The sequence below is a fragment of the Podarcis tiliguerta genome (genome assembly GCF_965153285.1).
Source record: "Podarcis tiliguerta genome assembly, chromosome: 6".
In the NCBI taxonomy this organism is placed as follows: Eukaryota; Metazoa; Chordata; class Lepidosauria; order Squamata; family Lacertidae; genus Podarcis; species Podarcis tiliguerta.
Window position 1 is genome coordinate 67,822,709 of NC_139539.1, and position 27,890 is coordinate 67,850,598.

The 27,890-nt window shown below is 45.1% G+C and overlaps 1 protein-coding gene across 3 annotated transcripts in view; it reads right to left on the bottom strand.

Annotated features, from left to right (window-relative positions):
• Window positions 1–21,589: 21,589 nt before the first annotated feature.
• Window positions 21,590–27,890, bottom strand: part of LPAR3 (lysophosphatidic acid receptor 3) — a 28,977-nt gene continuing 22,676 nt past the window's right edge. For all 3 annotated transcript variants that reach the window (XM_083445044.1, XM_083445046.1, XM_083445045.1), the window contains exon 3: window positions 21,590–26,126. In XM_083445044.1, the coding sequence (XP_083301170.1) occupies window positions 25,798–26,126 (329 nt within the window). In that variant the 3' untranslated portion in view covers window positions 21,590–25,797. The remainder of the gene's footprint in view (window positions 26,127–27,890) is intronic.

A 27,890-nucleotide genomic window follows, 5' to 3' on the forward strand; every position in this document is an offset into this window, starting at 1 on the left:
AAATCAAACATATCTAACAAATGACCTTTGAGCCTATGACATGTCCCATCATAGTACACATGACATAATTTTGGTTAGTACTGGAAGATAAAAATACTGTGTAAACAGAATACTCAGGGCAATTTAACCTGGGACAAAGACAAACTTTTCAACATCAGAACCTCTGGATACATTCCATCAAGTTCATTCCACCGATTTGATTGGCAATTGGTGGAATAGCACTTCATATCCATGACTGAAAAAACAGGAATATGTGGAAGGAAATATGCCAAATTTGTGGGTCTAGTTTTTGCATGAAAAAGGCCATTTTTCACAGTCTGACTTGGGTTCCACTATTGAACAGGGTGTTTAAGATATGCCTGAAGGAATAAGAATACATGGAGTTTAGGAAGGGGCCAGGTGTGTGTTCTGCTTCCATTGCCTGCATGTCTCTTTCTCCAGATTAAAGATACCCAACCCCTTCCATTTTCCCTCTCATTAGACTTGGTCTCCAAGTTCCTCATCTTATTTGTCGCCCTCTTCTGGACATGCTCCAGATTGTCACTATCCATCTTAAACTGCAGCGCCCTGAAATGGAAACAATCCTATGATTTGGACAAGGTCCGAACAAAGCAGAATTGAAGGACCTTTTTTATTTGGGTGTCTTTTCCTAGCATTCAAATACCAATTTACTGCAGTTGGGAAAGTGCTGCTTCTTACCCAAAATTGCACATCCATTGCAATCATAAATACTGAAGCTGACCTGTTGACGAGCGCCTGTGATAGCATCAGTGATCAGAAGGACACTTATTTCGCTACCACCAGGCGTAACTTCCCCTTCTACCCCCCAAATATTTGGTTGCATATTTCCAGCAGCAGAGATGGTGACTGGCACCCAACCAAATGCATAACGATGGGGTGAGACGTTGCCTATTCGCTTTTTAGGAAAAAATACAGTGACAAAATGAATCTCTCGCAACACACATATTCGCTTCTGCATCTGCAGACGTGGGCAAGCTCAGGAAAATAACCTGTACAACTCATCTATTTTTACTGGAGCAACAGTGGCCTCCTGTGGCCAGCAAGCATCAATGAGGCTGTCCATTCCCCCTAGGGATCGAAGGAAATTCAGAGCCTTAGTCATCATGGCTTCATGGTTTATGGAAACCTGCATGCCTCAGCCTCTGCATTTTAAAATAAGGGGAGCAGACTTTAGACAGGAATGAAAAGGAAGTGATACTTTATTGAGAACAGCAGTCCGATAGAGGTTATATTTGGAAGAATTGAACATTTGTAAAGGGGACTGTTTCTCAGTTGTGTACTGCTGGCTTCCACTAAGATTAGGTGGAACAAATTTCAGACTGCCAGAAGCAGAGATGAGGGAGAAATTTGATTCTGTTTGCATTTTAATGAGAAACTATTTAGTTCACACTTTTTAAACTGACGTGGGAACCAAATCACAATTATCCTTTGAATTCTCTAAATTTTGCAGTGCAGTTTTTCAACCAAACAATGTTTCCAACCAAAAATACACATACTAGGGAGAAATGTTCATTAAAAATTGGACATGAGTGAAAATAGCATACAGATAATCATTACCTTGAGGGGAAGGCTGCTTGGAAAATGTGTATATGGTCAAAACAGCATGCAAAAAATGTGTATATTGGGATAAATCCACACGAAAATGCTAGTGAGGATTAATTTACTGCAGAAATGGAGTGAAAGAAACCATGATCGTTGTCAGTTAGACGTAACACTGAGGAATGCTTGCACAACGGGTGGAGCAAAGGCAGAAGCAATTTTTGTGATTAGAATACAGTGGTACCTTGGTTGTCAAACTTAATCTGTTCCAGTAGTCCATTCAACTCCTGAAACTGTTCGAAAACCAAGGTGTGGCTTCCGATTGGCTGCAGGAGCTTCCTGCACTCAAGAGGAAGCAGCGTCAGACGTTCAGCTTCTGAAAAACATTCACAAACTGAAACAGGGTTTGCAGCATTCGGGAGCCGATTTGTTTGGGAGCCAAGCTGTTCGAGTACCAAGGTACCACTGTAAACCATAATCTGTGGTTTTCTGTGGCATGTGAACTGGGCCAAAACAAAGAAAAATCTGCTTCCTAAGTCTACTACTAGGGCCCTTTGCTTCAAATCGTTGACATGATGCAGATTCCTTGGAGTGTTTGCACAAATCTCTTCCTCAAAAGTTTTCATTAAGCAACTGTCATATATAGTAAAGGGGTAAAGGGACCCCTGACCATTAGGTCCAGTCGTGGCTGACTCTGGGGTTGCGGCGCTCATCTCGCTTTATTGGCCGAGGCAGCCGGCGTACAGCTTCCAGGTCATGTGGCCAGCATGACTAAGCCACTTCTGGTGAACCAGAGCAGTGCACGGAAACGCCGTTTACCTTCCCACCGGAGCGGTACCTATTTATCTACTTGCGCTTTGGTGTGCTTTGGAACTGCTAGGTTGGCAGGAGCAGGGACCAAGCAACGGGAGCTCACCCTGTTGCAGGGATTCAAACCACCGACCTTCTGATCGGCAAGTCCTAGGCTCTGTGGTTTAACCCACAGCGCCACCTGTGTCGCTGTCATATATACTAAAAGGCTAAACAGGCTGATCTGAATGTGCATCCTCTTCCTAATGTAATCAATCATCTTATGCCCAAATCTGTTTTTCAGCAGGGAAGGAATGCCATTATTGCTTGCTACACCCTCGTATTAGTAACTCTCGCTGAACTGAAAAACAGAGTGAAGAACAGCATGTACTCCCTTCTGCTGAGTTAAAATGAAAATAAAATCGGATCATTTGCATCCATCCGTCACAGTTAGCATTTGTGAGACTCAACTAAGGCAGTGATCCGAATCTTATTTTGATATCGAATAAAGCAGCAGACATGGCAATCTCCTTGCCGCGCCGAGTAAGGAAAATTGATCTGACTACACATCAGGATCAGAGGCTAGACAAGAAAATCATTTTACACAACTTTGAGGGTGTGTGGGAGAGAAGATAGTACAGGCATAATATATGTAATGGTTCTTGTCGTACTTTGTGTAAAAAAAAACCCCAACAACCTCCAAAATGATTTCCCTGGAGTTGTGGAGCTGATCTTTCTGAATCAGAGTGACAATTATCCATTGCTCTTATTACGTAAAGAATCAGAGTTTATATTACTTCCCTATGACTGTAAAACTGAGTTGAGGTTTAGTATGGCAATATTCCTTATTTATTTTTAGAGCCCATAAGTATGAACTAATCCAGGACATGTTGGCACTGCTGCAGATAGTACCATGATAAAATAGCCAAAAATATAGCAAATTCTTTGACTTCCTCCCACCCCAATGTGGACTTTAGTATTTGTAAATGATCATGACCCATATGTATGTCTTGCCCGGAAAGTGCTGTTTATACCTGTTGTCTGTATTATGCCCTCGGACATAGCACAATTCCTCTCTTCAAAAGAAATATCTTCCCCAACTCCTGTCATCTTGTTGTTTTTATCAGTTTTAACCTGTTTGTGTTAAGGGCTAGTGTTTAAACAGCCTCGGTCCAGTACACCTGAAGGAGCGTCTCCACCCCTATCGTTCAGCCCGGACTCTGAGGTCCAGTACTGAGGGCCTTCTGGCGGCTCTCTCACTGTGAGAAGCGAAGTTACAGGGAACCAGGCAGAGGGCCTTCTTGGTAGTGGCACCCACCTTGTGGAACGCTCTCCCATGAGATGTCAAGGAAATAAACAACTACCTGACTTTTAGAAGGCATCTGAAAGCAGCATTGTTTAGGGAAGCTTTTACTGTTTGATCTTTTATTGTGTTTTTAATATTCTGGTGAGAGCCGCCCAGAGTGACTGGGGAAACTCAGCCAGATGGGCAGGGTTTAAATAAATAAATTATGATGATGATGATGATGATGATTATTCCCCAAACTTTTCATAGTTAAAAAAAACACACGATTCTTGCATGATATTTGAATTTTACTTAACTAAAAAAATCAAATCAATATAAAAATTGTATTTATTGAGATGCCAGGTAAACTGTGGAAGTGTCATTGGCATGCGTCTGTCTTGAGAGACAGTGGAGTGCTCCTCCGAGGTGAAGTCAAACTGCTGCGTGAACAGCACCAAAGCAACCACTTGGGGGCGCAAGCCTGGGCAGTGTGATTGGAGGTCCTAGGCTTCCCAGATAACAAGACCCCACTCCTGGCCTCACTGATGTGGTCCAAAGGTAAGCAGAGCCATACGTTTGGCACCAGCTTGGCTGCAGGAGTTGCCAGAAGGAGGTGTACAAAATGTCATCCAAGTGTGTTAGGGACTTTACTCTGGTAGGTGTTACTCCTTAGGCTTAGCCTGTTCTTCTCCTGAAGATATCCCTCAAGGCAGTGGAGGTTTAGGTTCAGAGTTAAACCTTCTCAATTTGATGGGCCCCATCTGCCCATCACTTCCCCCTACAGCGCATGCAGAAAATGCCATCTTGACCATTGGACCCACTACTGATCTCATCTACTCAATCCGCCATAGCCTGTCTTCGCATGCAGGGGAAATCCTTAGCTCAACGAGGGTTCAAGACCCATCAGGTACCTTCACCTGGTTTTGCTGGCCAGTTCCTGGGGTATGGCTGCTGCTGCTGTTGCATGATGACAGCTTCTAGAAGCCATAGGTGAGAATTGAGTGCAGCTTGAGGACCAAAGATGGACAAACTACCCCACCAGAGGTACTACCCCTCCCCTAACACCCCATACACCCTGTGGAAGTTGTTGCATATATTCCCCACTTTTCCAAATCAGCGAGATGTTCCAACAGAGTCACTACTGTGGAGTTTAATTTCCCAGTGAGTTCAATGCTGATTCTAAAATTATACTGTTTCCCAAGAATCTGCACAAAACACCCACATACCTAGAAATTAAGGACCCAGGCTAAGGCAATATACATGAAAGGGGGGGGGGTTATAAACATCACAGTATATTTATTAGTAACATAATAGGGAGTGGAAATACTGTAGCTTCTAAATTTAGACTGGATGAAGAGTGGGAAACAATTCTCTCTAGAAAAAGGCAACATGAACATGCTTTTTAAAGAAATTACGGGAAGCTTAATTCAAGGAAATGTTGATCTGGGTCCATGCCCTTTGGAAATTATTTCATTTTAGCTAACTGGGAGGGGGCGGGCTGTGCCTTCTCCTTGCCCAAGCGCTGCAGAAACTAAGCTTTCAGTCCTCTGTGGTGCCATGGTGATGTTCAACATATGCATTCAAATAGATTAAATTAGGCAGATAAGTCATAGTCAGAGGAGGAAAATGAAATGTGAGGTTAAAAATAGCAACATAAGATGAGTTACGGGAACATAACACTACAGATCTATTTATTACCTGCCTTGGTTTCGTGTTTTAAAAAAAAATATTCTAAAACTGTGCTATTGCCAATCTCATGCCAGTCTCTATGGCAACAAGAAGCAATAGCTCTCAGCAAACTTTTCACAATGCCTTTTAGATTCCTTTGGGGTGACAGGTCTGTTGGTGGCATCCGAACAGCAGCAGCAGCCCAGGCAATTATGGGGTTAATTTCCAGTACAAAGGCTTCTGGCTCAATACAGACCCTCCAAGTGTCCCTATTTTGTAGGGACAGTCCCAGATTTATAGAAGCTGTCCTGGTTTCTTATTTGATCTCAGAATGTCCCACTTTTCCTTAGGATGTCCTTATTTTCATCAGAGAAATGTTGGAGGGTATGGAGTTACACAACACAAACACCCCCAGCCAAGGAAATAAATAATTATACAACCTTTAGAAGACATCTGAAAGCAGCCCTGTACTGGGAAGTTTTTTAAAAAATGTTTAATGTTTTGTTATGTTTTTATATATGTTGGAAGCTGTGCAGAGTAGCTGGGGCAAGCCAGTCAGATGGGCAGAGTATTAATAGTAGTAGTAGTAGTAGTAGTAATAATAGGCCATATTTGTTTTGGGGGGGGTTATAGAATATTGCGTTAAGCTCTCCCCACTTCTCAATGTATTTCCCCACCGCTTCTGACAAAAGTCCAATTTTAGGGAGAAGATGGTTTATTCCGCAAGAGCACCAAATCATTTTCAAGTGTGCAACCTGAATTTGCCAGTTTGTGGTAGAATCTCACTGAAAATAGAGGCAGTCTGGAAGTGCCCCAACTTTTCAGTATAAAACATTTAGCACCCCAGAAAGAGCATAGGGTTTCTGTCAAATATTGGTTTGCACTGTTTTTAGATTATTGTCTTAGCACATATTGTTGTTTTTTTAAAAAAAAAAACCCCAGCCTCTTATTTTGAACACTCACAGCATTTGGAAAATAAAGATTTAACGTTTTAGAGATGCCAGGTATGCGTAATTTTAGTGGAAGTCAATGATAGTTGTTAAGTACATATTTGCGTGTTCAGACCCAGAAACCTCCCCCCTAAATAAATTCACACTTGACTCAAAATTTTGGTTTTGGTTTTTGGCAGAATTTAGGCCACAATTTTATTGATTACAGAAAGTGATTGGTTGCATAGGCTCTGGTTCGACTAGCTCCCTGCCATGCAGGTAGTGCTGACCCAGGGTTCCAGCACAGGTCAGCCTAGGGTGAACACCTGGATAAGCAGAAAGCCGGGAACGGGCTAACTCCGCCACCCAAATGTCCCCCTGGACTCAGGCACAGACACAACCCCATCTCAGGAGTTGACCAAACCATTGAGTCCCTGGATTCCTTTTAACGAAATACCCTACACATAGGGATGGCAAGAGCGTTCTCCCATCCCTAGAACCTGAACCAGAGCCTATCCGCAACCTTAAAAGTTGTGAATTGCTACACGGCAGGCAAAACCCAAATGGCACTTTTTTTTCTTTTCTTCTATGTGATTAATCAATAACCCCTTCTCATAACCGACCTAAGCAGGATGATTAAAAACTGTGTGGAAATAATTTACTACCAAAAGCTTGACATGTGAGATTGAGAAAAAGAACAAGGGCTTTTGATGGCGCAGCAACAAAAAGGGAGTCACCATTTTGACGGGTCTTGTCGAAAGATTTATTGGGACGAGGAAGCTTTGTTTTCATACTGGATTCCTGGTAGAAACTGGTAGAACCTCCTCGAGGACTGAGAAAGTGGGACAGACCTGCAAAAAGTGAATAAGTAGACAGCAAGAATGCTTTTCTTTATGGAAGCGATGAAATATGGCGGCTGTCTGAAATACGACTCTTGGACGAACGGAAAAACCCACACAGGAATACAAATTTGTTTGAACCTGTTTATGGAGACAATCAGAGGCCACAAAGACAAAGAGAGAGGAAAAATATCTGAAAACAACTAGAAGAGATGTGGAAAACAGCAAGAAAGGATTGGACAGAATTTTGAACATTATTTGGACAGATTTGTGGACTTTTAAAGCAGCAGCAACAAGAGGATTGGATCCCTTTCGGAACTTGAAATATGGGTACTCCCAACAAAAATTTAACATTAGGCTCTGTAATTCAGAATTTATGTGATTTGATTTGATATGATTGGTCTGTTAATAAAAATTATTTTTTAAAAAACAACAAGGTCATGCGCAAGCCCTAAATATAGGGAGAGATGGGTGGGTGTTCCGAATGCACACGCTGAAAGAGGAAGCTCTGGGTCACGTGCATGGGCATAAATAGGTCCCTCGAACTGTTTGGACAGCGCCCAATTGGCCAGATTGCACCCAGCTTCAAGGGACCTACCAATCAGGTGTTCTGGTTGACCAGTTGTACCCACCCACAACACAGGGTGTTGGTTTTCCAGGTCTCACCGCAATACGTGCCTTCTTTAAGGGAGAACCCGATTAATCCCTTCAGATAATTTATGAACCAGAGATTAGCATGAAAAGAGAAGGCAGAGAATACCACATGGAAATTGCCAACAATGTAAGCTTCTCTCGGAAGTGAATAGCTTCATAATGTCATTTAGAGAACACCAAGAAGTTAACAGATGTGTGGAAAGCTACCAGGCCAAAGTTTATATTTCTATCCCGTCTTTTTAATGTGATACATTACTCAGTGCAACATACAGCAAATAAAAATATCACAATTCTTCATAAAGCTACAGTATAAACCACAAGCAATTATTATAAAATAGAGAAAGGCTTGGGATGCAGGTGGCGCTGTGGTCTAAACCACAGAGCCTAAGGCTTGCCAATCAGGTTGGCGGTTCGAATCCCCATGACAGGGTGAGCTCCCATTGCTCAGTCCCTGCTCCTGCCAACCTAGCAGTTCAAAAGCACTTCAAAGTGCAAGTAGATAAATAGGTACCACTCCGGCAGGAAGGTAAATGGCATTTCCGTGTGCTGCTCTGGTTCGCCAGAAGCGGCTTAGTCATGCTGGCCACATGACCCAGAAGTCTGTGGACAAATGCCGGCTCCCTCGGCCAATAAAGCGAGATGAGCGCTGCAACCCCAGAGTTGTCCGCAACAGGACTTAACGGTCAGGGGTCACTTTACTAGAGAAAGGCTCAGCAAATTAAAAGCAGTATTTATAATCTAAAAGGTTTAAACCAAGAATAGTTTAAATGTAGGTATTGCTGGACTACAATTCCAGTGGGATGATGGGAGTTGTAGTCTGCCCAAATGTATCTGGAAGACCACAAGTTCCCCACCCCTGGTTTAGATACCAAGAAGACACTTCATAATGAAGACACTTTGGGGGATGACCAAAAAGGGTTAAGTTCGTTACACAGCCTTTTCCAACCTAGGGTTCTCCAGATGTTCTGGACCACAACTCCCATCAGTCCCATCCACCATGGCCGATGGTCAAGGATGCTGGGACTTGTAGTCCATAATGGTGGTGGTGGAGGAGAAGCTGCATTAATGTATATATGCATTCATCTACAAAGGACCATGCCAACCACAAGGAAGGAAGTTTAGGAAGTGCACCCACCTTTTCCCTTAATTCCATAAATGCATTATCCCAAAGTCCTCACGAAGCAAATAAGCCTGTTCTTCCTTCAAGATGTGGCGAAGAACACCTTGCACTAGGCTGGCAGGACAACCAGGCCTTTGTTCCTTTCTCGAATCCATCATTCTGAAAGGCAAAAGTAAACAATTACACCCACTCTCCTTTCCCTGGCGATTTCATGCCTGCCGCCAGGAAGTTAATCACAAAGTTACATAGCGGCTGAATGGCCTTTTGCTTTGCATGTGCAGCTCCCACCATGCGAATCTGTCAAGGCTGCATTCTCGTTCCTGACATATGAGCTTTCCATTCTTTCTGCAGAGCAGCCACCGTCACTGAAACTCCTAAAGTTTCAGAGCTTCCGTCGGGCAAATTCACAATGGAAAAACACATGCACAGAGAGAGATAGAAACACACACATTGTCCCCCATCAGTATAGTCCTGTTTTAACAATCTCATGCTTAATCAAGTCATTTTTATAAATATTGAACTGGCCATCCTCACTGATGCAGAATGACTGCATCATTCCTTTCTACTTGCATCCCTCGGTTTTAGGTTCCAGCGATGCAAATGTTTATAACGGGTGTAAGTTTTAGGCTCTTCATAACCACGAACTGCAACTGATGTAAGCAAGGTAGCATTTACTCAAAACATTCTTTGTTGTTTTCAGTTTTATTTATTTATACTTATTCAAAGGTATTCAAAAACACAGACCCATTGCAAAGTATCTTTTCCAATTTACTGAAATAAAACAGTACTTAATCCAAAGAGAGAAAGCAAAGTCAGAAGGAATAAAATACAAGAAAAAGAGAAATCTAAAGAAAAGAGGAGAACAAAAGCTGCTGTGTCAAAGCTGCTGATTAAAATAATTTAAAATATATTAAAATTGTCCCAAAAAACCTTTTCCAGAGACATGGTAGCATGCAGGGTGACATGTCCTTTCAGGGTTATGTATGTGGGCAGGTGGGAGAAATAGGTATAAGTGCAGCAACTACATGATTAGGAAATATGATAAGGTTTGCCTGATATCTGTGGAGCATCAAATTCATGTTCTCAACAGGATGAAACTACAAAGGTCTCATGACAGAAATGACCATATGTTGCAGCATATATTCAAAACAACAAAGAGACAGTTCACAGTATGAATATCTGCAATGAGGTGAAAGCTGGAAGATATTATCATCCAAAACATCACCGGGTACCAGTGATCTCTGTGTGATTACTTTCCAACAGATGTCGAGGAATGACTATGCCCTTCCGCCCATGATGTTTATCCGAAAAAGAAATGTCAAGCAAACATCCTCTTAGAAGTGGGAAAATTCAGCCTCACCATATTTTCCACCCTCTCCTAGATCTGCCTTCCTCACTTGAGTGTCATCAGGATTGACCTTCATCTTGCATTATGTCTCATCCATGAGTCATTCTCCTATAAACACTGGGCTACATAATGACTAGATGCTGACAAGAGGTTGTAACGCGAAGGTCGTCAACAGCTTTTGAAGTATTGTCAGACAAATGGCCTCAGGTTAAATCGCAGGGCCAAGGCACTGTGGCACCTGAGGCAGGAAATTAAGTATCTACTACCATTTAATCCTGGCTTCCCCAATGTGGTGCCCCCTTGGGATTTTGTTGGACTGCAAGTTCCATCAACCCCAGCTAGCATCGGGTGCCAAATTTAGGGCAGTGCGGGCTGTTCCCTCACACAGGGTGCTGAGCCGAGGCGGCACACAATTGAGAAGATAAATAACTGAGAAGATCCATTTGGGGATGCCAAATTTTGGCCTCATACAGGGCACCATACTATGAAAAATTACCAGTGTCCACTCAATGCACTCTGTGTGCTGAAAAGGGGGCTTACATTTCCAACGAGTGGACCTGAGTGAAACCTGCCTGTTCTGCTCCACCTCTCCAAGGATGCTTGCCCCTAAGCCTGCCTGCCATTGGCCAATTCAGCAGGCAAGCTAAATTCAAGCTTCCTGGCTGCTGGAGAGCCAGATTGGCCAGGATTCCCCTGACTGAGGCAGCCCTCCACTGGGATGCTTCAGGTGAGGTAGTGCCGGCCCGCAACACTGCCCCACCTTGCAGGAGGTAAACGGATTTACTTTAAAAATAATCTGTTCCACTCTTCCTCCCAAAGGAACCCAGGATGGCAGAGTCTGCCCATTAAGTGTTTGTACACCACCATCTACAAAGCAGCTCGTAACTATGAAAGCCCGTCAAGAGAGTATAAATACAATCTTAAAATAATTGAATACAGAAAAGCAGCAGTAATAAACAAACACAGTAAAACAGAAGCAAAACCCACAACTCAGCTTGCATCATATGAACCAGGGATTCCTGTTCCTGTTCCTTTCCTGTTCCTGTTCCTTTCTTAAACCAGGTTTATATCTGGTCATTCTGAATGACAGCCTTTTGTCATGTTGCTATTTGGAACCGCCAAAGCTGGCAAAACCTCCTCTGGTGGATCAGCTGTCAGGCAATCATTCTTAGAGCTAATGCCTTTCCCAACAGCTCGTTGTTTGGGGGCCTCTAATAGGCCTAATGAACCGAGTCTCCCAAGAGAGCTCCATTTACACAGCCACTGAAAACTAAACAGCACTGAGAAAACATATTACAGGGAGCCGTCCATTGCGGGAGGTGAAAAGAAATGGTGAAAAGAAAAGGGTTATTATTCAAATGAATAAAATTCACTTTGATTTCTGATGGTTGCGGTCTTTATGTTCCTGTTGGCTATGTCCAACCTCCAGGTTCAGATTGAAGCAGCATACAGCTGAATATAGGGGATGCGGGTGGTGCTGGGGGTTAAACCACTGAGCCTAGGGCTTGCCGATCAGAAGGTTGGCGGTTTGAAACCCCGCAACGGGGTGAGCTCCAGTTGCTCAGTCCCTGCTCCTGCCAACCTAGCAGTTCAAAAGCACAAAGTGCAAGTAGATAAATAGGTACCGCTCCAGCGGGAAGGTAAACGGCGTTTCCGTGTGCTGCTCTGGTTCACCAGAAGTGGCTTAGCCATGCTGGCCACATGACCCGGAAGCTGTGTGCCGGCTCCCTTGGCCAATAAAGCAAGATGAGCGCCGTAACCCCAAAATTGTCTGCGACTCGACCTAATGGTCAGGGGTCCCTTTACCTTTACAGCTGAATATCAGCTGCCAGGGAGCAATTGCACGAGAGAGCCTTCTGCCTTCATATCCTATTTTTGTGGATTCCACCAAAGTCATCCATTCAACTATTTCAACATCTTCCACATGTTGCTTCTCACCTCACTGATTCGTTTGCAAAGGAAACCATACCAAAGCCATTTTGAAACCATTGCAAGCCTGCAAGCTGGGACTGGCTTCTTTCAGTTAATTGCTTGGAAGCCACTCTGGGAGTCTTTGGGCCTGAATTGTGGGGTACAAAAGCTCTAAATAAATACATATAGGCAAGAGCATCATTCCAAGCTCTTAGAGATAGCAGCCTGCCAACAACAGGGGAATGGTTGTTGCTCATAAGGAAAGGATCTGCCTTGCATGCAGATGGTCCTAGCAGTGGTGTTGCATGGGTTTCTGCTGCCCAAGGCGAGGCAAGCATTGCACCCCTAGTGGATGGGGCAGCTGGGGTGGAGGCACGCACCGGGGTTTCTGTGCGCAGAGCCCGCAAGGCACGTGGCTGCCACTGCTGATGGCACCTTCTCAGCTTGCCGACCCCCGCCGCCTCCCGGCTCAGCCATCCCAGGAGTGGGGTGTGTTGATGTCCCTTCATTGGCCAAGAGGAGAAGGAAGTGGCGCCCCAGACCCGATGGCCCAGACTGGGCTCAGCTTGCGTTCCTTTGGCTCTGGAAGGCGGCAGGAGCTAAGCCATGTGGCCTTGATGAGGGGTGCCTGGATTGTGCCCCTCTCAGAATTTTGTGCCTGGGGCCACCACCCCTCTGCCCCCCCCCTGCCACTGCCTAGCTGCATCACACCTGATATCCACTGAGGACAGAAAGTCCCCTGAGCACGCAGGGTGGGTGGGTGGGCTTTGGAAGTAGGCACCCATTATGATGTGCATTGATAGTACATGCCTGCTTCTGGTGCCCCACCAGGCACAAAGAGTGGCTCTCTAGTGGCTTTGCAAAGGAACCCAGCGTTCCTTTGTAGCCGTTGGACAAAAGCATGCAGTGGTAGACTTTACGCACTGACTGAACACTCCTGAGTTGAGAAGAAGGAACGTGGCAAGGCGTGAGTGCAGCAGTGACCCTACACCCCGCAAAGGTTATGTGTGAACTGACCCACAACTTGTGATCCATTTTTAATTCCATTAATACGTAAGTATTCTAAAATCTGTTTTGCAGGACGAGAAACTCAAACGTGGATAAGGTTTCTCCAGTTCTTGCTCAAGCTTACAGAGACATCTTGTGGCTAAGGTTGGAACAAATTAGAAAGGCAAAAGATGATTAGTAAGTCAATAGGTTCCACCCTTCTGGTGGAATGTTATGGCACTTTGATTTTTTCAAGAGTTAAAAACTGGATATAGAATTAAAATGGCGGTTTCAAAATAGAAGCGAATGAGCATTTCACTCCACCTCTCTTGTTTCCTTGAATATATGTATATTAAGTACAATCTACTAGGAAGATATGGGAAGATATGGGTGGCGCTGTGGGTTAAACCACTGTGCCACTTGGGCTTGCCGATCGAAAGGTTGGCGGTTCGAATCCCCATGATGGGGTGAGCTCCCATTGCTCGGTCCCAGCTCCTGTCAACCTAGCAGTTCGAAAGCACATCAAAGTGCAAGTAGACAAATAGGTACCACTCCGGTGGGAAGGTAAACGGCATTTCTGTGTGCTGCTCTGGTTTGCCAGAAGTGGCTTAGTCATGCTGGCCACATGACGTGGAAACTATCTGCGGACAAACGCCGGCTCCTCAGCCTATAGAACTAGATAAGCACTGCAACCCCAGAGTCGTCCGTGACTAGACCTAATGGTCAGGGGTACCTTTACCTTTACTAGGAAGATATGCACATACAAATGAATTTAGTTAGACTGTTCAATGGCTAGGATGAATGGTAGAGAATCAGAGAGCGACCTCAATTAATTTCAATAGGAGCCCTATTGACCCATTATCTGTTCCTATATATTGTTTTATTGTTTTATTTTAATGACAAACCCAGCTTTATGAGTTATAATTTACAGGATCTGAGTGTTTCCAGCAAAAGTTTGATTCTCAAGAATTGGCAGATCATCGTAAACAAACAGGGATTTGATCATAGAAAGAATAAAATTGTAAGATCGTGCATCACAGCGACAAACAACAGCAACATCTGACATCTCCAAGAAGGTAAATGCTTTGTGTACTTGATAGCAGAGCTCGTTTTGAAATTTCAAGTTGTAGCTAAGAGGATAACGTGCTTTCCACATAAACAGTTTGGGAGCCAAGAGTTTTAAAATGTCCCTCTGTTTGTTCTCCTGTAAACAAAGAGGACCACACTCATCTTTGCTAAATTGAAGAGTAGAAGGCGAACTCTCATAGAACCATCGTCCACATTTAGACATGCAGAAAAGTGTCTGTGGAACTTAAGGAGGAAATGTGTTTATGACTGTTTGATATTGTGCCGTGACCTCAAATGAACATCTTTATAAACATGCATACATCAATAAATTATCTCTCTCTCGCGTGCTTGCACAAAGATGCGAGTAACCGGGGGTGGGGGGGAATCCCATCCCTCCTCGGCAAATTCTGTAGGAACAGGCATATGGAACTTGTATAAGGTTTTCTCTACCATCAAACCAAAATAAATAAATAAATAAATAAATGCTGCCCATCTGACTGGGTTGCGCAATCCATTCTGCTCGGCTTCCAACAAATTAAAACACAATACATCATCAAACATTAAAAGCTTCCCTGAACAGGGCTGCCTTCTGATGTCTTCTAAAAGTCAGATAGCTGTTCATTTTCTTGACATCTGATGGGAGGTTGTACCAGAGGATGGGCGCCACTACTGAGAAGACCCTCTGCCTTGTTCCCTGTAACCTCACTTCTCACAGTGAGGGAACCACCAGAAGACCCTCAGAGCAGGACCTCAGTGTCCAGGCTGAATAAATAATTCTAGTCAGCATACTAAGTCTCCACTCCTGTGGCAACAGGGTGTGTGGGGTTAAAGGTGGTTGAACCACCACATCTAATGCTCTGCTAGGCTCTTCCCCACCCCTTCTCATTTTGCTATTTCATTCTCTGGGTCACAGGACTGCAGCCTAGAGAACTGTTTTTCCAGGCATGTTAAAATTGCCTTGAGTTAAACCTGCTGAAAATATTTTCAAGATCAAAGCAAAAATAATGGCCCTATTTACTCGATGGTGGGGGGGCTCCAAAGGAATGTTCTTTCTACAAAACCTCTGGAGTCAATTTGGGGAGGGCGTGGGGCACACAGGAGGGAGAAGAATGGTGGAAAGTCGTACAGTGGTACCTCGGGTTAAGAACTTAATTCGTTCTGGAGGTCCATTCTTAATCTGAAACTGTTCTTAACCTGAGGTACCACTTTAGCTAATGGGGCCTCCCGCTGCCACCGTGTGATTTCTGTTCTCATCCTGAAGCAAAGTTCTTAACCCGAGATACTATTTCTGGGTTAGCGGAGTCTGTAACCTGTAGCGTCTGTAATCCGAGGTACCACTGTATTGTGGTAGCAGTAATCCTTGCAGTAACAGGATGAGTTAATTGAATGCTGCTCAGAGAACAGCCAGGGTGTCCATACCTTGCTTGTGGACTTCTGCAGGTTTCTGGCTACTGCTCTTGGACACAAACCAATTCCTTTCCATGGACCTTGGGTCTGATCCTGCAAGGCAACTCTACAATACAATACAATGGAAAGAATTTTGGAGTGGCAGATTTGGAAGGTGCAAATGACAAGGGAAATATCATGGGGAAACATTGAGAGCCATTTGGAAAAAAAGGGAAAAAAGCAGAGCGCCTAGTCCTGGAAATGGCAAGGCAAGGATGCAAGAAACACCCAGAATCAGGGTGTACTACAAAGAGAACATTTTGTGACCACTTCCTGGCCAGGACACGAGACACACATCCCTTGAGTGCACACAAATGTCTCCCTGCATCTCACAGTGCAGACCAGAGCTATTTTCTCACATCCGCATAGCACCGCATTCTTATTTTCCAGCAAAGAACAAAGGGTTTTCTCCCCACATCCTCCTGCTTTTGCTAACCGGCTCCCTGGGCTGAGCTACCAGAACGAATGCCGGACCTTGTGTGGCAAACTCCTGGAAAGGGTTGGCTGCTCTGGCAGGCCTCCCAGTTTAAGAAAGAGTAAGCTCAGCTGGCTTCAATGCTCTTTTGGTGTCTCTCCACACACACACACACCGCATTGCTTCAGGGAAAATTATTACACCTTGACTTAGTGAAGCGCTGGTGGACAGAGGCTGTGTGCACATTACTGACTTAAAACACAGCAAGGCTGGTTTCTCTCTCTCTTCTGTGTTTCAGATCACATCTGCATGTTGCTGTACCCACACTGGTAAGCAGAGAGCAGGGCCGTCTTAGCATATGCACCGCTGGGGTGCAAAGATCCGCCTAGCACCCCGAAATTTAGTTTAAAAAAGGTAAAGGGACCCCTGACCGTTAGGTCCAGTCGCGGACAACTCTGGGTTTGCGGCGCTCATCTCGCTTTATTGGCCGAGGGAGCCGGCGTACAGCTTCCGGGTCATGTGGCCAGCAGGACTAAGCCGCTTCTGGCGAACCAGAGCAGTGCACGGAAACGCTGTTTACCTTCCCGCTGGAAATATTTATCTACTTCCACTTTGTGCTTTCAAACTGCTAGGTGGGCAGGAGCAGGGACCGAGCAACGGGAGCTCACCCCGTCATGGGGATTCGAACCGCCAACCTTCTGATCGGCAAGTCCTAGGCTCTGTGGTTTAGACCACAGCGCCACCTGCATTATATTAGCTGCCCCCAAATTGACTTTTTTTAGGGGGGGGCGAACTCGAAGTGGTTGAGCTTTACTGAGGGCAGGGGGAATCACTCACCTGTAATAACGACGCAGCAGAAAAAGCTGCTTTTGTTTCCTGCCTTGTCAGAAATATTTGACACTACGGAGTAACAGAGCAACGGGGGTGGGCAGGGACTTTTGCTCCATTGCTTTTCACTGCCGCTGATCAAGAGCGACTGGTATACAGTAGGTATACATTTGGCGCCCCCCCAGAATTTGGCGCCCGGGTACCCCAGGGTAAAGACAGCCCTGGCAGAGAGGGCTTGATAACGACTTCATGTGACTTATGCATTCGTATCAGATCGAAGTAGGTTTGGGGAAAATGCATCAAAATTCAGTACTTCTCAAGAAGCTACAGGATAGATGCAGATTGTGGCTAACACTATCTGTACATACTAGCGGTGGAGTGAAGAGTAAACTGGGAGTGCCAGAAGCCAGATGTACTTCAGTGGGGAGGGAGTTCCAGAATTTAGGGGCTAAAAGGACTTTGGGAAATGATATATAATGAATTGAAAAAAAAGTTTCAAATTACTTTTTCTAAAAGACCAGAAGGCTTTCTTTTAGGAATTTTAGGTGCCAAAATTCCAATGGAGCAGAAAAGACTTTTTATGTATGCGACCACAGCTGTGCGGATGTTATTGGCCCAGAGATGGGAAGAAGACAAAGTCCCTACCAGAGAAAAATGGCAGATGAAGGTGATGCATTATGCTGAAATGGCAAAAATGACCGGAAGAATCAGAAATCAGAAAGACCAAAATTTTAATAAGGAATGGGGAAAATTTATAATTTATCTTAAAAACCATTGTAAACAGCTAAAATAGTTAGTAGTATTGAAATAACACTTGTAGTTTATTGGTGACCTTTGGAAATAATGGAGATATAATAGATATGGATTATTATAAAAGATGCAGGAGGAAATGATTAACAACAGGATCCACAAACGGGAGGAGGGAAGTCCAGGAGATTCTTTGGAATCTTGTTTTTATGGTGTGTGTTGGATATACGATTGTAAAACTTTAATCTGAAAAATCAAATAAATAAACTTTTTAAATAAAGAATTTAGGAGGCTACCACAGAGAAGGCTCTGTCGTGGGCCGCTTTTGTGATCCTGAAATTCTGAGGACAGCAAAACTACGAAGAGCAGAGTCACCAGCTTGCAAGGGCGATTAGGGAGGCTAATGTCATGCGCGTGACGTCAGGATATTGGGAGGAACTGAGGGTGGAGTCCAACATGGCGGCTGTGAGATTTCAATGGCCGGTGGCTCCTCCCCCACTTCCTCCTGGTACTACCACTGGCAGGAGGCTGCTTAAACCCTCCTTCCCTTCCACAGAAGGAGAAAGAGGAGAAGGAGCTGGCCACAAGAGTCAGCTCTGTGCTTCACCTCTGCCCTTTTGGAATATTGAGAGGGGCTGGCACAAACTCAAAAATATAGGGGGGCCAAATAGGCTCAGCCCCCTGGAACTGGTGGCCCTGGCCAAGAGGGACCCCTCAGGCACTCTTTACACCATGAAATAAGGCCACCTCTAAGATATTTGATCATTTAGGCATTGCACCTTAAATTCTGTATGTAGCTTATTTATTTTTTTAATATAGCAAACTAACAAACTGCTTGCTCAAAAAAAATCTCTCTCTCCAAGTGATGTACTAATCCAGTGCTTATGGTGGAAGAACAATGACAGCATAACGATCAAAGCTCCCACTCTGTTCGAATGGAAGAATCCCCCACAAATGTATTTGCATGCGATATATATTGTTCCTTATTGTCAGTGAAGCAACAGGGTGATTAAGGCATGATCCCTGCACACAAGTAAAACTGGTCTGGTTGGCGGATTGGATTGCCCTTTTTGGAAGCCTTCTTTTGTTTCATTTTACCTACCTGTAAAATGGCAGAAACTCTGATGGTTCTATTGTGCCCCGTACGTGATTCATAACCTTGTCTGCAAACGTGCAGTCCCAGCAAAAGCAGGCAGTAAGTTCCAAAACAGTGTCTCGACAACAATGATATAAATTGGAGCACGAACTTAATACTGGCTGCTTGCAAAAGCATTAGGTAACCGAACATCAAACTCTTTGCTCTTGGTTATTTATTTTCACTTAATGAAGGCAGGGAGTCCATGCTTAGATTTCCCACAGAGATCTAGCCAATGAATCAAATGGAGAGGTGTTGTCGAACCAACAATACACAACCTTCGACGTTTTGCATTGTAAGCAGACGCAAGTCCTCGGAAGTGGGGTTTGTTTCTGGAAAGGCATCTTGCAGATTTGCCTGCAGAGGAACAAAAAAGAGGCAGAGTTTCCCAGGAACAAGGATGAATAAAAAATGGTAAATTGATTATACAAATGTGTCTGACAAGGCTTCCCTCTTTCTCTGTGTCTGTTTTATTCTTTATGGGGCAACCTACCTTTAGAGGCAATACATGCATTCGGCATTGCGAGCCAGATTTATATAGGGGATATATATTTAGAGCTTGAAGCTAAACAACGGCCACCCCACCGCTTATATTAGGAGTAAGCAAGTAATTCTGTTTACAAATATGGAGCAGTTGCTTCTGCAAATGGAAGCCAATGGCCTGCATGATGACTTGCACCCCGCGAAGCATCTTTCCTAACCGCTAAACTTACGTTATTGTTTTGGACAGGAGAGGCAGTTTTCTCCTCATCGTCTTGAGCTGCCCTTTAAAAAGGCATGTCTACCGTTAAACCACAGAGCCTAGGACTTGCTAATCAGAAGGTCGGCAGTTCGAATCCCCGCGATGGGGTGAGCTCCCATTGCTCAGTCCCTACTCCTGCCCACCTAGCAGTTCAAAAGCACATCAAAGTGCAAGTAGATAAATAGGTACTGCTCTGGCAGGAAGGTAAACGGCGTTTCCGTGCGCTGCTCTGGTTCGCCAGAAGCGGCTTAGTCATGCTGGCCACATGACCCAGAAGCTGTATGCCAGCTCCCTCGGCCAATAAAGCGAGATGAGCGCCGCAACCTCAGAGTCGGCCACGACTGGACCTAATGGTCAGGGGTCCGCTTTACCTTTACCCTTACCATCAGAGAGGACTTCTCAGGGATAGGGTTGTGGGAGAAGTGATGGGGGTCTGTGCTCTGCAAGGAGGTGGTGGTGTGTTGGCAGCCAAAGTTCCCACCAGATAGTTTTGCGCGCGCACACGCACACACAATTAGGCATGGCATGGAGAAAGCAGATAGAGAAAAGCTCTCATAACACCAGAATTTGGGGACATTAGAATGCTGAAGGTTGGGAGATCCAGGACGGACCAAGGAAAGTACTTCACACAGCTCATAAACTATGGAATTCACTCCCACAGGAGACAGTGAGGGACAAAAGCTTGGATGGCTTTGAAAGATTAGACAAATCCGTGGAGGAGAGGGCTATCGATGGCTACTAACCTGGATAGATAGGTTCCACTTCCACAGTCACAGGTAGTTTATAGAAACCACAAGAAGAGAGGTTGCTATTGCACCGAAGTCCTGCTTGCGTGCTTCTGCCTGTAGGCATCTGGTTGGCCGCTGTGAGAACATGGGGCTGGACTAGATGGTGTGCATCGGCCTGATCCAGTTGTCTTTTCTTATGTTCTTACACGCCCTCAAAACTCAAGCTCACCACAAATACGCACACTGCACATTATTGTTCGGTGGCAGGCAGAGAGACAGGGCTTTGCGGGTTTTCATGTCTAGAGAGTGGTCCTCTACTGAATCAGCACATTGGTCCACCTAGCCCTGTCCTGTACTGCAAAGTCTGACCGGCTACCACTCTCCAAAGGCAGAGCTCTTTCCCACTGCTGCTAGCCCTGTTAGCTATTAACATCCCACAGAGAATAGAAGTGGCAATCAGGAACGGCAAAAAACACAATTTTCTCACTCAAGAAGCATCATTTAAATAAATATTTCCCCCCTCTGTGGTTAATCAACTCCTTTTTTGCCCTCACTTGGACTCTCCAACACTGAACACGCTCCCTTAAACATGCCCATATTTCATTGGATGCCAGGATAAGTCACTCATTCTCCATTCTATTCCAGAGGGAGGCAGTGAGTATCTCTATCAATGAACAAGTGTGATGGTGGCTGATGAAGGTTTCTTTGCCCCAATCATGGGAGATGGGGGGGGTACATGTCCACACCATTTTGCATTCCTGTCTCCTTTTCTGCTCTTTTTAAGATGTAGCAGCCATTCGTGTGGTGTCACTCGCAGTCCCTTTGTGACTAGTGCCTGTGGCGTTATCACAAAAGGTCCCAAAAGGCTGGCGAACCTTTATCTGTCTTGTGTATGAAGACTTGACTATTTAAAGACCCAAAACAGGATTTTGACAAATCAATGCAAGGAAGTAGAAAATCTTTCTGAACAGCAGAGGAGGGACACACACACACACACACACCCCATTTACGACCAGGTGGAGAAGGCTGTTCTGAGGAAGGGAGGTGAAGTGTGATTCCATACCCTGCAAGTGTCTCAGAAAAACTGGGACATCCCCTTTTTTTCTTGCAGGAGAACAGCAGCCAATTTGGGTGCTGGGTTTTTGGGCACCATGCCCCAAAAAGCACTTTTTGGATGGAAAATTGCGGTGTGAAATCATGCGAGATCATGGCTTCCAAAATGGCCGCCGTACTCTCACAAGAAAAAAACAGGAAGATGGCGTCCTGGAACTTGTTGTCCCACATCTTGCTGTCACGGTACTGGAGGGTATGTGATTCTGCTGAGTAATAAGTCAACAATTCATTAACAAAGAGTGTAGTTTTTTTCTCTTAAATAAAGAGTTAGCTCTTGTAGCATGGATATATTTTTATTTCCGCATGCTTCACCATCAGTGTGCATGATGGCACCTTGCAGATTTACACATGCAACATATATGAGTCCCTGCTCCCAAGGAGCTTACAACCTGAAACAAACCACATGGAAACCACAGGCAAAGGAAACAACAGACAAGAGAATGGGAGGGAAGAACGTGGACAAGTCTCATTGTTATGTACTTGAAGCTTGGTTAAGAAATTTAAGAAGACAAAGGGCACACAGAAAATGTTGGTTTTGAGGAGGGCTTGAGCCAAGGGATAGAGGCAAGGCCATGCATATGTTCATGGAGCATATTTAAGGAACAAGAAATCTTATCACTGGCCAAGGGTAGTAAATGTGGGAAAAGTCATAGGGTGGGCCAATTGCTCGCTCCACCCTATACTTCAGCCTTGTTTCTCATCATTAAAAAAAAGTTTTGCATGCTGGTTGATCAAGAACAAACCATGTCCTCTTACCAGAGCGAGTCCTACATGGCAATCAGCAGTGATTTATTTGCTGGAAAGCACAGCCAAATATTTGAAATTGAGACTTCCTGCTCCCACCTACACCTGCTGCACACATTCCAGTGGTAGAGCCCTCCGTGCAGAAAGTCTCAGGATTAGTCCCTGACATCTCCTGGAAGGGCTGGGAAAGACCAGACCCTCCAAGTGTCTCTATTTTCCAGGGACACTCCTGGGTTTTTGATTTGAACCTGGAATGTCCCACTTTCCATTAGGACGTCCCTATTTTCATCGGAGACATGTTGGAGGTTACGCAACCCCCAAGCCAAGGAGATAAGTGACTATTCAACCTACGGAAGACATCCGAAGGCAGCCCTGTTTGGGGAAGTTTTTAAATGTTTGATTATGCTTTTATATATGTTGGAAGCCACCCAGAGTGCCTGGGGCATGTTGCAGGGTACAGAAAACTCCTGCCAGAAACCCCGAAGAGCCACTGCCTCTCAGCATGGACAATGCAGAACCTGATGTGCCCGTGTCCCAGGATTTGGCAGTGAGAAGTTTGTCTGGGGGGTCTTGGAGATTTCACAGGAGCTCAAAGAGCAGAAGCCGTGTTAAAATGGGTCACCGGCATGGAGGGGTGGAGGAAGGGGGGAGCGGTGGGGGCGGACCACCCCGGGTGTCTTCACTGGGGTGGGTGACATTTGGCGCGCTGCCCACCTGCGACTCCCAAGCCTACCCTGAGCCGTTGGGGTAAGGGGGTAGCTTTGCCACTTCCATGGCAGAATTCCCCCCTTCCCCTTTCGTTTTGACAGCTTGGGAGAGGCTTGGGAATTGTGGGCGGGTGGTGAACCAAATGTCCGCCATCAGCGGCTTGCTCCGCCCCCATAAGCGGCTTGCTCTGCCCCTGGCTGCAGGGCATGCACACCACTCCGTGCACCCAAGCTGCTATCCCGCGCCTGGGAGGGCACCCTCTGCGCCCTGCCCCCCCCTCAGGTCACGCTCCGCCCCCCTCGGGAGCGCACCCGCCCTCAGAAGTGCGGGCATATGCATGTTCCAGCAGTTTGGAGGCAAAAGGGAGAGGCATGACCAGGCATTAGTTAAGAGGATGAAAATCCATCATGAGAGAGGATGGGATCTTTGTACAGCAGGCACCTGAAACGGAGAGACAGGTTGGTGATGCTATAGGACACAGGTGTCAAACACAAGACCCGCGGGCCGAATCCGGCCCGCCAGCACTCATCATGTGGCCCGTGTAGCCGCCGCCGGCCACCAGCCTTCACCTTTTATTCTCACTTTTTTTGTTGTTGACACAAGAAAGCCGCCTCTTCAGCGCATGCGCGGCAGCCTACAAGCCAGAGAACGTCTGCCCTCTAGCGGCACCGGCCGTTCTGATGCGGCCCCCGATGAATTTGAGTTTGACACCCCTGCTATAGGATAATAGTGAGGGATATGGCAGTCAGGAGAAACTGGACCTGCAAGGGCGTGCACAGGTATTAGATGAGAGCAACAGAGATGTATACAATTTTAGATCTTGGTTACACTAATGCGAGCCAATGACATGCCTAATAAAATAGAAACGGGGCATCCTGCAATTAGGCTTTCAAATTTTCACATTGCACCGTAGGCTGGCGTTGTTGTTGTTTGTTTGTTTGTTTTACTTCTAAGTTAGCTAGTTGTGTGGAACTGGGCAATCTGTATCATGAACAATGGGCATCATTCCTTCAAGGCTTAGCCTTCATCTGCTGGGCCCCAGGAGATCTAACATCAAATTCCGGTCTTAATTCTTCTTGCCACAATGCCCTGGTGATAATTATTTGGCAGCAGTGACTGCAGATATCTCTGAACACAGATAATCATTTTGCAAGCAGGTGTCGTTAAGAGAAAAATACTGGGCTGATGGACTGGTTTAGGCATGCTATTAAGCCAGACCTAAGTAGGCCTGGAACTTTGCTTATTTTTGTTTTCATGCAGGGAGCATGCAAGAAGAGAAAGTGCAGTTTTCTCTCATTTGACATACTATTATTTTGCAATCCTAGGAGATGCATAATTTTAAACATTCATGAATTTGAATAAATTAGCACATGCTAATAAGAAGTGGTATTTCTCTCCCCAAGGTAGGCAGCAAATTCTGGTCCTGTTTTCTGGCAGCATTTAGAGGAAAGGTGTCTGTATTGCTTCTAGAAAAATCCCAGTGTCTGAATATGGTCCCCCAAACAATGAGGTACCCAAACTCAGATATAAAGCATTGCATTTATTTACAATTCTGGACCATCGCCTTAAGTATACCACTAATCTCACACACAGTCCACAGGAGATAAAACCACTTAAAAAGTACAGTGCAAAAATTAATCTATGCACATAAAAAAATACTTTGAAATAACAAAAAGTATGATCCCATGCCTTTGCAAGAAGTTTTTCCCTCACTAACTTGAAAGGATTCAATCCATAAATCACAAAGTGCACATATATTCTTGCTTATGTCTCTGTTATACAGGTCTAACTTTCACCACACAATAGTCTAAATCCTTTTTTTTTTAAGCCGGGATTTTTCAGAAACTCAAATTTAATAACCAAACTTCCAACATCTTTTGTGCTAGCAACTCAGGCCTGAACTTGTGACAGCTGAAAGGTAAGATCAGAGGCTTAAAAATACCGCCATCAATCCTCATTGTCCCACCTTCAACTGAAGCAGTCAGTGATTATTTGGCTTGTTTCTTTAAGAGCAAACAGTTCTATCCCTACGAACAAGTCACAAATGTTGTATACGCACGGAATAGTATGTTATTGGGGGACTGGATGCCTTTGCGTGCAATTAGTTTATTGCAGAAATCTCCTGAACTCCCCCACCCCATAATCACAGCTTGGAAGGAAAATCAGGATGCTCAGAAATCATTACATTTACTGGGATGGGGCAGAGGAGCCAAATAAGACCTGTTTTGGTTTTGCAACCCTGTTACGCCATGAAAAATATTTATAAAAATGTTTACTGGAGGAGCACAAACACCATACCACACAGGAGACTGAAGAGCCCAGTCCGATATATGGTTACTCGGGAGCAAGTCCCACTGAGTTCAAGAGGGCTTTAGGGCTGCAATCCAAAGCAATGAATATCATTTGGAAGCAAACCCCCCACTAAGCAAAATGGCACATACTCCAATGTAAACATGCGTAGGGACAGGCTGCAACTTTGGTCTGGATCTCACAGTATTGAATAGCCCTCAATACAACAACTAAAATAAAATAAAATAAAAATATTTCCACGGAGCGAAATAAAACATGACTCAGAAAGCTAGTTTACAACTCTTCTGCCTGATATCCTAGTTCTGTATGTGGAGATGATAGACAGATAGATAATAGATATAGGTAGCTAAGCATTTAGATGTGAGAACCAGCCTCATCTCAGCAGTCTGTAGTGGTATATGCCACACACAGTGGTAACTTGGCCTCTGAAGAATGAGGACTCCACAATGCCGGTTGTACAGTTTTCCAACTTTAAAAACACACACTGCAGAATAAGTCCGCTCCTTCTATTCTTCTCCATCCCTTCCAGCATATTACCCCTCTCATCCAATAATTATTTACAATGATGTCAGGCCACACTGGGGTTTGGGTTTCCTGGCACACAGAGTATACACTTCTGCTGTTTCGGGATTATGAACTCAGCTGGTTCAGTGCTCGGTCCGCTTGCATCCGCCGCACAAGCCACAGTCCACTTCTTAAGGAGGAAGAACGAGAGAGTGTGGCTCAGGTGTTTCCTTTGCCACTGATTGTCCCTTGGGTGATGCCATTTTCTAAGTATTGACTAGAGGTGTCCATACTCCTGTTGAGCACCGTGGAGGGGATCCGCGAAGACCGGCGCTCCGGCCTCTCCTCAAAAGAGCAGCAGATCATGCGCCTCATCGTGCTCGACATCTCGTCGTCTTTGTACGAGTAAATGATGGGGTTCATGACAGAGTTCAGAAGGGCCAGGAGGAGGAACCACCGCTTCACGTTCTGTACCTCACAATGAGTGCAGTTCAAGCCGTCGAGAAGAAGGACGACGAGGCCGGGAGTCCAGCACACAACAAAGGCACCTATCAGAGAGAGAAAGAATGGATGTGTTTGTTTGTTTGTTTGTTTGTTTGTTTGTTTCAATTTGTTTGGATTTGTTCATTTGTTTGCATTTTGCTGCATTAAGCATTCGGGCTTAGGACAAGACAAAGAGGAACACATAGCCTCCAATCTTCCTCAGATGAAAACAGGAACATTTCTCACTCGCCCCTCAACTGACCCCCTTCAACCTCCCATTTTTTGCCACACAGACCTCCCCCTGCCACACAGCATTTACACCAACGGGACACAGAACACAGCATCAGCCCAGCCACATCATTTACCTCGGTCTATGAACAGCCCTGTTAACGAACACCCACCCCCCACTGTCTGGAGAAAACCACTTAATCCAGATTTTATTTCATTTACAAAACGAAAAACATGTACCAATATAGTGGTACCGCGGGTTAAGTACTTAATTCGTTCCAGAGGTCCGTTCTTAACCTGAAACTGTTCTTAACCTGAAGCACCACTTTAGCTAATGGGGCCTCCCGCTGCCGCCGTGCCGCTAGAGCATGATTTCTGTTCTCACCCTGAAGCAAAGTTCTTAACCTGAGGTACTGTTTCTGGGCTAGCGGAGTCTGTAACCTGAAGCGTCTGTAACTTGAAGCATATTTAACCCGAGGTACCACTGTACATAAATTTTAGAAAGGAGCAAGATTAGACATGGACATACAAAGCATTAAAAGAAGAAAAGAGACTCTGCTGTACTCCCCCTTTCTTCCCGCCCAGGGCAGCCCTACCCTCTGCCTGCCCCTCAGAGCCAGCACATTAAGCGGGACTGGGCCTTGCTGGCAATGGCTGCCTCTTCTCCTCATTGCCTGCTCTCCAGCAGTTGCTTCAAGCTGCCCAAGGGAGGACGCTGGCAGCAGCGGCCATGGAGAGGCCATGGGATGCTTCCTTCACAGCCGTCACTGGAGGAGGCAGCTGCTGCTCAAGACAAACACTGGTTCATCCCTCTCCCCAACCTCAGCAACCCTGGTATATGCATGGAAAACCACGTTGCAAAATTCAGAGAAATTTGGATTTTGAAGGATGGCTGTGTTTTGATTTGAGCATTGTTTCAAAAAGTGCAAATTTGGGGAGTTCACCTTCAAATGCAAACCGAGTCGAATTTCTTTCTTGCAGTAAGTTGAGAAAAACTGTGGTTCGTCGCCCATTTGTGATAGCGCAACAACCCGTTTGCAATATTTATCTCCTGTCTCAAAACACCTCCTGGAACAATGTGCAGACCAGCCAAGCATGCAGGCTGGTGACGCTGGTCAGAATCTATGAACCAACACACACGAGCACTGCATTTCTTTTATTTCATAAATTTGTATTTCGTTCATCAACCCTGCTGGGTTCCCAGAGCAACCAACAAATCAGGAAGACTAAAACCACACAGTAAAACAGACAAACTCAATTAATATTTATGGAACAGGCTAATTGTATCGCTCTTTCATCTCTGGTGCCGGCATTCCCGGTTTGTCATTCCATGCTTCTTAGTGCAAAAGGAGAGAGAAAGAGAAGGAGGGAGGGAGAGAGGCCAGAGCTAATGCACAAACCAGCATGTGCTTAGCTCAAGCCACAATTGCTGCCTATTTTACAAAAATAGGAAAATTACAGCTCTGCACAAAAGGCAGGCTGCAGAGGACGCACAGAGGAAGTGCTGCCCATTTATGTGTTGTTGTTGTTGTTTAAAAAAATCAAAGTCAAAAGCTTACATTTTAGGAAGCCTTTTCCCTTCTCCCCTAAAGCCGGCAAAG